Source organism: Orycteropus afer, unplaced genomic scaffold (assembly GCF_000298275.1).
Source record: "Orycteropus afer afer isolate SDZICR_OR568_19922 unplaced genomic scaffold, OryAfe1.0 scaffold00058, whole genome shotgun sequence".
Taxonomy (NCBI): Eukaryota; Metazoa; Chordata; class Mammalia; order Tubulidentata; family Orycteropodidae; genus Orycteropus; species Orycteropus afer.
The window spans coordinates 10,799,019-10,808,292 of NW_006921645.1; the positions used below are offsets into that span (position 1 = coordinate 10,799,019).

At 44.5% G+C, this 9,274-nt stretch overlaps 1 protein-coding gene across 1 annotated transcript in view; it reads right to left on the reverse strand.

Moving 5' to 3' along the window:
• Window positions 1-5,497, reverse strand: part of LOC103195664 (quinone oxidoreductase PIG3-like) — a 27,098-nt gene extending 21,601 nt beyond the window's left edge. The window contains exons 1-3 of the mRNA XM_007939271.1: window positions 5,360-5,497; window positions 2,762-3,029; window positions 1,846-2,058 (exon numbers count right to left, since the gene is read on the reverse strand). Of these exons, the coding sequence (XP_007937462.1) occupies window positions 1,846-2,058; window positions 2,762-3,029; window positions 5,360-5,497 (619 nt within the window). The remainder of the gene's footprint in view (window positions 1-1,845; window positions 2,059-2,761; window positions 3,030-5,359) is intronic.
• Window positions 5,498-9,274: the final 3,777 nt, after the last annotated feature.

Below are 9,274 nucleotides of genomic sequence, written 5' to 3' on the forward strand. Positions count from 1 at the left end.
ATATATATATATATATATATATATATATATATATATACTTTGCTGGTTTTTGTGTTTCTCCAGAGAACCCTATCCAACACAGCAATATACCAAAAGCAAGGGACCAGTACAATAACACTAAGGAAAAAGAAGACACAGAGAGGTGCACAGGAGGTACAGGCAACAAAGGTAAATATTTTATATACACAATACTTTATTATCAGCAACAACAAATAGTAATCTATGGGTGGATACATCGGTAGTCAGGCTAAATGATCAGGTATGGGTATGCAAAAGAGAATATACCATATACCATATATAAGTTTGGCAGATGATATTTCTAAATAAGTAAAATTGTATTTGCTGTAAGAATGTCCATATAATAGAACTAACAGGGGGGTAATGGCACCTAACAACCCAACAACAGGGGGCAAAGTTATGATAACTTCTGAGCCACAGCCAAACACCTTAAGGGAGTGAGTGGCTGGGCCCACTGGCTCGGGACCTGGTCGCAGAGGATATCAAGCTCACTTAACAAAACATATTATACAAAAATATTGTTCTACATCCTATTTTATTTGGGGGGTGTCATGACTGGGGTCTTAAAAGCTTGCAAACAGCCCTCTAAGATGAAGCAATTGGTCTCTCCTCGTCTGGAGCAAAGAATGAAGAAAGTCAAAGATGTATGGAATCAATCAGGTCATGGGGACCTCAGCCTATATGACCCTGAGACAAGAAGAACTAGATGGTGTCTGGCTACCACTTTCAGCCACTCTGAAAAGGATCATAATTGGAGATCCTAGATAATGTGGGAGAAAAATGTGGAACAAAACTTTAAAGCATAAAAAAGATGAGCCTTACTGGTCTGATAGAGACTGATGAACTGCCAAGATCAAGGCCCCTAGTCACCCTTCTGGACTGGAATTGAACTCACTTCTGTGGCTTCCAGTCAAAAATAGACAGGCCTGCAAAGTGAACATTTACACTAGGCAGTTACACTCCTCAGAACAATCTACCATGAGAGATCAGAAGGGCAGCATTTGCACAGTTAGCTCAGAGGCCAGGAATGCATAGGAAAGAAGGACACAGGGAAAAAGTAACCACAAGGAAGTGGGAAGAGAGCTGTTACATTGTAGGGATTGCAATCAATGTCATGAAACAAAATGTGTATGAACTCTTGAATGGAAAATTAATTTGCTCTATAAGTTTTCATGGAAAAGAAAAAAAAAAAAAACAAACCCAAAAAACCAAACTCATGGTCATTGAGTCGGATCTGACTCCTAGCCACCCCTCATTGGGTTTCGGAGGCTGTATCATTACGGAAGTAGATTGACCAATCTTCCTTCCAAGGAGTGGATGGTGGCTTTGAACCGCCAGCTTTCTGATTAGCAGTCAAATGCCTTAGGCACTATGGCACCAGAACTCCTTTCATGGACAGCACAATAAAAATAAATAAAAAGGTTTACATGATAAGGAACTGACATCTTTGGCCATCAGACAACAAGGACCTGAGGCCTGCCAACAAATGTAAGAGTGAGCTTGGAAACAGATCCTCCCCAAGGCAAGCCTTGAGGTGATGACTGTAGTTCTGGTGGATACCTTGATTGCTGCTGGTGAGAGACTCAGCTAAGCTGCTCATAGATTCCTGACCCACAGATATGGTGAGATAATAAATGTTTGTTGTTTTAAGCCACTCTGTTTTGGAGAAATCTGTTATCCAACGCAGAGAGAGCTAATACAGAAAAACAAGCAGGAGGGAAGCTTATGAAAGAGGAGGAAGTATGGCAAGAGAAGAGTTACCTGAGTAAGAGTCAGCTTGACCTCTCCTTCAAACACAGAGATCCACACAAACACACTTACACATACCCTGGGTGGCCTTCAGAGCCTCCTCAGAGAAGTCCTCTATCTTATAAGCAAACCCAGCTGTGGCACCCAGCTTCTGGGCCATTTGAATATTCTCCTTGGAGCTTGTAGTCACCAGGGGAATGGCTTTGAACAGTCTGGTCAGCTGAATGGCAGCCGTGCCCACACCTCCTGTGCCAGCATGGATGAGCACTGTCTCTCCCTCTTGTACACCTCCTACAGCAATGATCCAAGTTAGAAGACTCTGGGCAAGTGAAAGGGGAGGGGGTGGAAGGGGTAGGTTTGGCTTTGGAAACATAAACCATGTAGTGCTGGACTGTAGAGCACTGAGGGGGTGATGAGAGAAAAATCTGCAGGATTAGATAGGGTCTGGGTCACAGAGGGCACTGACTGTGAGGAGCCACTGAGGTTTTCGAAGCAGAAGCAGCCTTGATGAGGATTAATCTAGCAGATGGTCTGGAGTGAGTGGAGTGTCAGAACTGTCCTGAGGTGGGCTGCTGGGACAGAGATAATCCCTGGAACAGATGTCTGGTTGGCGCTGATCCCTTTTCACGTAACATGAATGGAACAAGAGTATCTGCTCTACTGGCTATAAGGGACCCAAGCAGAAGGAAAAGAGTTTTCTCCCCTCTGGAAATGGGTACAAGTAGCCAGAACTGCTCTGAGAACTTTGGTCATAAAATGACCTCACATTGGTCATAAAAACTTGGTCTGTAGTTGTCTCTACAGGTGACGGGTCTGAGTCAGCATTGGGATTAAAGGTTGAGGCTGCGATTAGAGGCTAGGGATATGTTGGGTGTCAGTGAGGGGCTCAGAGGTAAGGGTTGGATCAGTTGGAGACCTGGTTGGGTTCAGCATTTGGCTTCAGGTGGCAGGTCTGGAAGGAGAGGGTTAGGAGGGAGGTAGGGTTCATACTCACCCACACAGTGCAGCAGCTGGAAGGCCGTGAGCCAGGCCTCTGGGATGGCCGCAGCTTGGGTCAGGGTCAGTCCTACTGGGATGGGCATGAGAAACCCTTCAGGGACCGTGACATACTGAGCCTGGCCCCCGCCAGGTAGTAGAGCCATGGCTGAGTCTCCAGGTTTCCAGTGCCCGTGGCAGCCAGGTCCCAGCTCCGCCACATTTCCAGATGCCTCAAGTCCCAGAATGCTGCTGGCTCCTGGGGGTGGGGCATACTGGCCTTGTCTCTGAAGAGAGAGGTAAATGGGTTTGATGAGAGGGGCCATGTGTCAGCCCTCCCGGTTGTTGGAGGGAGAAGGTGACATTTGCATGGAGGCCAATTTTTGTTTTCTAGGATGAGAGAAAATTCAGATGGTCTTTCTGACAACAATCATTCCAGAAACATCTATTCCACAGGATCTTTTCAGAGATAGTCACTCAGAATAATCACTCTAAAGAGAACCCCTCCAGGAAGTCTCCCCAGTTACTGTCTCATTTAGGAGGTCAATGTCAGTGCTGTCAGGTGGTGTCAGGTGTCAGGGAACTGAGAGGAGTTAGGTGGAGTGGCAGTTTGCTGAGCTCTGAAGCCCTGGAAGGTAGACCTGGTAAGGGGACACTCCTGCCATCTTAGGTCTTGTTTTTCCTGTTTTGAACTTAGCCTCCCTAAGAAGGTGGGCTATTGTTGGGTCAGGAAAGGCTGGACACTGGATCTTGCAGGGGAAACACCCTGTAAACTGGCTCTCTGATCCCCTCTTGCCTGTGGAAGGGTGAGGTAGGAAGGACACTAGCCTAGCTCTGGGGTTCATGGGTCCATACCATATCTTGCAAGGGAATGAGCTCAGTCCCTACTTGGCAGTTACACAGTATTGCTGCTTGATAGGACCTAAGACCTGGATCACAATAGGGTTCAAACAAAGGATAGGACCAAGGCTGTGACTTGTGACCTCATAGTGGTTGAGTGCACTTGTTACAATGTGCAGATCAATCCCCTCCTTCCTGAGAGCAGCTGTCCAAACTTTGGAGCCAAACAGATCTATGTTCAAATTCTGCCTCTGTCACTTACTCACTCATGCAACAAACATTTATTGCATGCCTACTGTGTGTCAGGTTCATTCTAGGCAAAACAGATTGCCTCTGTCATGGTGGAGGTTACCATCTAGTTGGGGAAGACAGATTTGAAATAAGTAAACTAATAAATACAACAATACACACTGGAGCAAGTTTTGATGCTGTGAGAAAGGATGCTATGAGAAAGACTAATAGGAGGGTCTCTTTTAGACAGCATAGACAGCAACCCTCTCTAAGGAGGTGCAGTTTAAGCTGAGACATGAAAGATGAGAAAGAGCCAGGCATGCAAAGAATGACTGAAGAGCATTCCAGGGAGAGGGAAAGGCAAATGGAAAGGATGTAAGGGAGGAGAAAGTGTGAAGTGGGTGGAAGGTAGTGAGCAAGAGAGAGGGCTCCAACTGAGCTGGAGAGGTGTCAGCGGCCACATCAGCAGGGCCTCATCAGCTGGGTAGGCAATTTAGATTTTATCCCAAGTGCATTGTGATCTCTTTGTAGATCACCCTAGCTACTATGTGAAAAATGGTCTGGAGGGGGCGTGACAGGCACCAGGGTAAGAGATGATACTGGCTTGGACTTGGATAGTGTCAAGACCAGTGATGGAAAGAAGTAGACCAACTCAAGATGTATTTAAAAAGCAAAAAACAAAACTCACTGGCATTGAGTCAATTCCAACTCATGGCGACCCCCACTGGGTTCCTGAAGCAGTGAATCTTTACAGAAGTAGATTGCCCAGTCTTGCTTCTGTGGAGTGGCTGGTGGGTTTAAACCACCAACATTCTGGCTAGCAGTCAGATGCCAGAGCTCCTTCAAGATGTATTATTATATTATTGTTATTATGTGCCGTTGAGTTGGACCTGACTCATAGCGACCCCTCCTTGGGTTTCCTAGGCAGTATCACTCCGGAAATAGATTGCCCCATCTTTCTTCTGAGGAGTGGCTGGTGGCTTTGAACCGCCAGCCTTCTGGTTAGCAGTCAAGTGCCTTAGCCATTATGGAGGTAGGTAGAATCAAAGGATGCTCATGAAATGGATGCAGGGTTGGAGGAAGAAGGAAGTAGAATGTTAAAAATAAATTCCAGGTTTCTGATTTCAGCAGCTTACTGGCAATTATTCTCATGAAAGAATTATATCATCACTAAAATGGGACAAATATACCCATCTCCTTGGGTGGTTCTAAGAGCTGAATGAAAGAATTCACTTAGTACAGTGCCAAGCACAAAGTGGGCTAAGCTACATAACATAAACTAAAGTTGCTTTCCTGCTGGTGTATATGTAGACAGACTCCCCCAACACGGGCTTCAAGGGTGGGGCCACATAAGGAGGTTTCCGTGGCCAGCTCAGTGGGTTGTAAATGCTGGAATATCTCCAGAGTCTGATATAGACACTAAGAAGACAAACGTAACATCTAGCCCCTGTCACCTAGCCCCCACCAGCTACCTTCAGACCTGGCTTCAAGCAGGTCTGCCAAGGAGCAGGCTCTGAGCCCCTTACTCCCCTACTGTGGCAGGTACCTGGAGTAAGTCTGCTCTGTTCAAGGCGCTGGCTGCCACCTTGAGGAGGACTTCACCCTCTCCTGGGCTTGGCTTGTCCACCTCCTTTAGGTAAAGGTTTTCTGGTCCTCCTGGCTTGTCAAAGTGCACAGCTAACATTTTACCTGACGACACAAAGGTAGGACAAAGGAAAGCTGGGACAAGTTTGCAAGGAACCTCCTTCCCCATCAGGATCCATGCCTCTCCTAGACACCATCAGTCTCCGTCAGCCCATCACCTCACCCCCCACCCCTACACAGTTCTCATTGCTTGCCTGACGTCCCTATCTAAATTCCCAGCTATTGCTGCCTCCTGAGCATTTTCTTTCCATGGAGAGGGACTAAAGCAGCCAGCTTTGGAATTAAACAAATGAGAATTCAAATCCCAGGTTTTGCCGTTCACTACGGAGGGGTCGCTAGGAGTCGGGGCCGACTTGACGGCACATAACAACAACAACAACACTTGTAGGCAAAAGGAAACTAAAGCATTAATGTACCCTGTATCTCATTTCCTCAGGGATTTAGCCTGCCTCCTTCAGTGGGGGACAAGACAGGCCAAGGAGGGAGGGGAGCCATACCTGAAGCCATCCTGCCAGGGGTCTGTCAAGAACTGGGATGCCTGGGCCTCACCTCCTGCCTCAGGTATAGCATGCTGCTGCAGGCCCGGCTCAGGGAGGGACTATTTATGTTCTGGGCTGGATGGATTGGCCTGCCCATTGCCTGTGATGTGGGTGTACTCTGTTTTTTCATTTTTTTAAATTTTATTTATCAAAATGTTACAATAATGTTAATAATTTGGTTCTAGAGTTAAGCGATCCATCCTACATCTCCCAAACAAAGGCTTGTTTTCTCCCCTATAAAAGGAGCTGACAGCATTGTAGCCCTTGCACGCATTTAACTCTGAATGTTGCTTCTCTCCAGAACGGGCGTCAGAGCCACACCTTTCCTTTTACTCCAGCACTGAAGGGCAGACACTCATGTCTGGGGAGAAGACATGAGCATCCCATTTCCAGCTCTATGCCAGCCCTGTGGTGGGCAGAAAGGGGCCAATACAGCCTGTGGGAGAGGATGAAGAAGGTGAAGTGACAACGAGGCCAAGGGACCGCAAAGATGGCCCTAAAGAAGGCAGGTGTTTGATAGGAGACAGTTCCTCAGGCTGAGGGATGGGTCATAATATATGACATGTGTATTCTCACTTGAGTCTTAAAACACCCCCAAAGAGGCAAGCAAAGCAGGCATTATGAGCCCCATTTTCAGATGGGGAAACCAAGATTCAGAGATTCCGTGTTTAGGTAGTATATTAGCTGGTATAGGGTATAGCAGACCCTGGAACCAAGGATCCTGAGTTAGACTCCAGAGAGGCTGGCTCCTCACCATTCCCACCTGAAGGTTTCACTGAAAGAGGAAGAAAAAGGGCAATAAGTGGAGAAAAGGAAGGAGGCAGAGAAAACAGTGGGGCCTTACAGCAGGAGGGAAAGTGGGGAGCTTATGGGATTCCCCTTTGTCCTGCACAGATTTTCACAACCTCTGAGTGCACTGACCCCCAGAAGGTCAGCAAATAGGCCTGTTGGAAGCCCCACAAGACAAGTTCACTTTTTTTAAAAAATATATTTTATTGAAATATAATTTATGTACAGTGAAATAGACAGTTCACTTTTCTTAAAGTATTCCCTGCTCCAGTCCCCTTTCTGTCAAGATACAAATCTGAGGGTTGGGTGGTAACTTTCAAGGGATGGTTGCAGTGGCTGTATCCCACAGTTCCTCAAAGGTTCACTTTCTAGCAAGACAATGCCTTCTATGTTAGTGATAGGCTGGAGGCATGTGTCCCAGAAACCCAACAGACCTGAGCTGCTGCTGTTTATCCTGATGTTTAAATGGGAGTTGGGGGGCATAATCTTTCCCAGATGTAGAGTAGGCTCCAGCCTCTTCCAAGAGTTCTGTACGGTTCTGCTGAGTCACCTTGAGGCAGCAATTGTCCAGTTACCAAGCCTGAGCTCAGGTATTCCACCAGCTCAGTGGTGACTCATGGTTCTGGAACAGCACAGAGGTTGATACCTTTCCTTGAAGCAGCTGGGGCAGTTCACCTCTGGGTATTATGCCAGCTTCCGTGACTACAAGGACTTTCTCTGGGCTCCTCCTGTCTCTCTCCATGAGCATTCCACCCTGAGGCTGGTAGAGTAAGCCTAGCAGTGGGGGCTTAGGATGGCTCTGTGAGAGGGAAGGGTTTGGGGTCAGCCTGCTTGGCAGCCCTCTGTATACTCCTATCTTATGTGGGCTGCAGGTCTGGCTATCTGCCACTGCCATCCTCCTGGGTAACCATCCACTATGGCCCAGGGACCAAGGTGTCCTTTCTTACTCTAAGGCAGTGGACTTCACACTCTTCAATCTTACAGTACCAAAAGGCATTTTGAAAAATTATATATACCCTCTTACATTTATAAGTCGATATCTCAAGTTTTTCATCCTAATTTAAAAGGTTGGAAAGGATACGATTTCTGGTCATCTGTAGTGACATTTTTAACTTTTACATCAGGCTTTAAATGTATCAAGTAAATCAAGATTTCTGAGCATTTTGATATTTATAATCATCTGCTAAAAAATACCCAATCAAGCTCTTCTTTAACAGTTAGAAATTTTACAACTTTATTTTTCTTCTGGTACTCATATTTTCATCTCACTTTTCTTATAGAATTATCCTGATACATATTATGCTTTACTGATCATGCTGCTTGAGGCTTGGAGGCATAATCTCCCCTAGACGTCCAGTGGGCTCCAGTCCCGCCAAAGGGTTCTGCACAGTTATGCTGAGTCACCTTGAGGCAGCAACAAAAAACATGTATGTAACCTGAAATTAATTAAAAAATTATTTTCTGTGACTATAGGGCTCCAAGTGTTAAATTTCTTCTGGAGTTAGTTATCATTACAATATTATTACAATGATTATGTAATATCATTATAATATTTTAAATATTGGTAAATGATCAGTAAACATGTAAAGTAAAAGTTTATTGAAAAGTTATCTCCTAATGACCATTAGTGGGACTGAGTGTTACCACATACTTATTTATGTCAGTGGGTGAGTATTTCTTATTGTTAGATTGAGACTCAATTCAACATTAATTCTCTTCCTGTTTTCTCTTACCTGGTTTGCAAAAAGTAGATGGGAAAGAAAGCAATTTATTATTGAAATGTCAGCTAATTCTTTGAGTTACAGGATAAAAACCATATAATAATCTATCATCAAGATTATTTTCAATGATCTATTAGCTGACAAGTTAGTTAGGTTCTCCTTCAATTTTGTGGAAAGCAAAGATTTGGAAACTACTCAGCCTGCAAAGAATTTGTTACTCAGTTAGTAATTCAGGTTCTTAGTTCTGAAATTATATATCAAAAAAAGCTTTGCGAAGACTTATTAAAAAATCATTAATGATGTCAGCTACCTTCTCACTTAGAGGCACCTTGTTTAACCTGATATATTCAGAAAGAATTGGGAAAGTAAAAATGTTAATTAAATTCCAATACACTTTTGCTAAGACACTATTGTTTTGATAAAATCCTCATCACACTTAAATATATTTCCCTAACATCTAGAAGCTGCATATTTAACTCATTTATGAAAAACGTGTCACAGATTCTTAGAGGCAAAGCCAGTTCTCATTATTAAACTAATCAGCCAAATCAAATTACTTTCTGTCAGAATATGTTTCTCAGTCTTTGATTCAAATAATTATGACAATACTAGTCCTTGTGACAATCATCTTGTAAATTTTAAGATATATGAATAGATAAGGCATGGGGCCTTACTTTCTTAGATGAATTATAATTCAAAGATTTTCAGCATTTCTCAGTGATGTTCTTTTCACTCTGCTTTCATGGGACTCTCCTTCACAGTGATGTA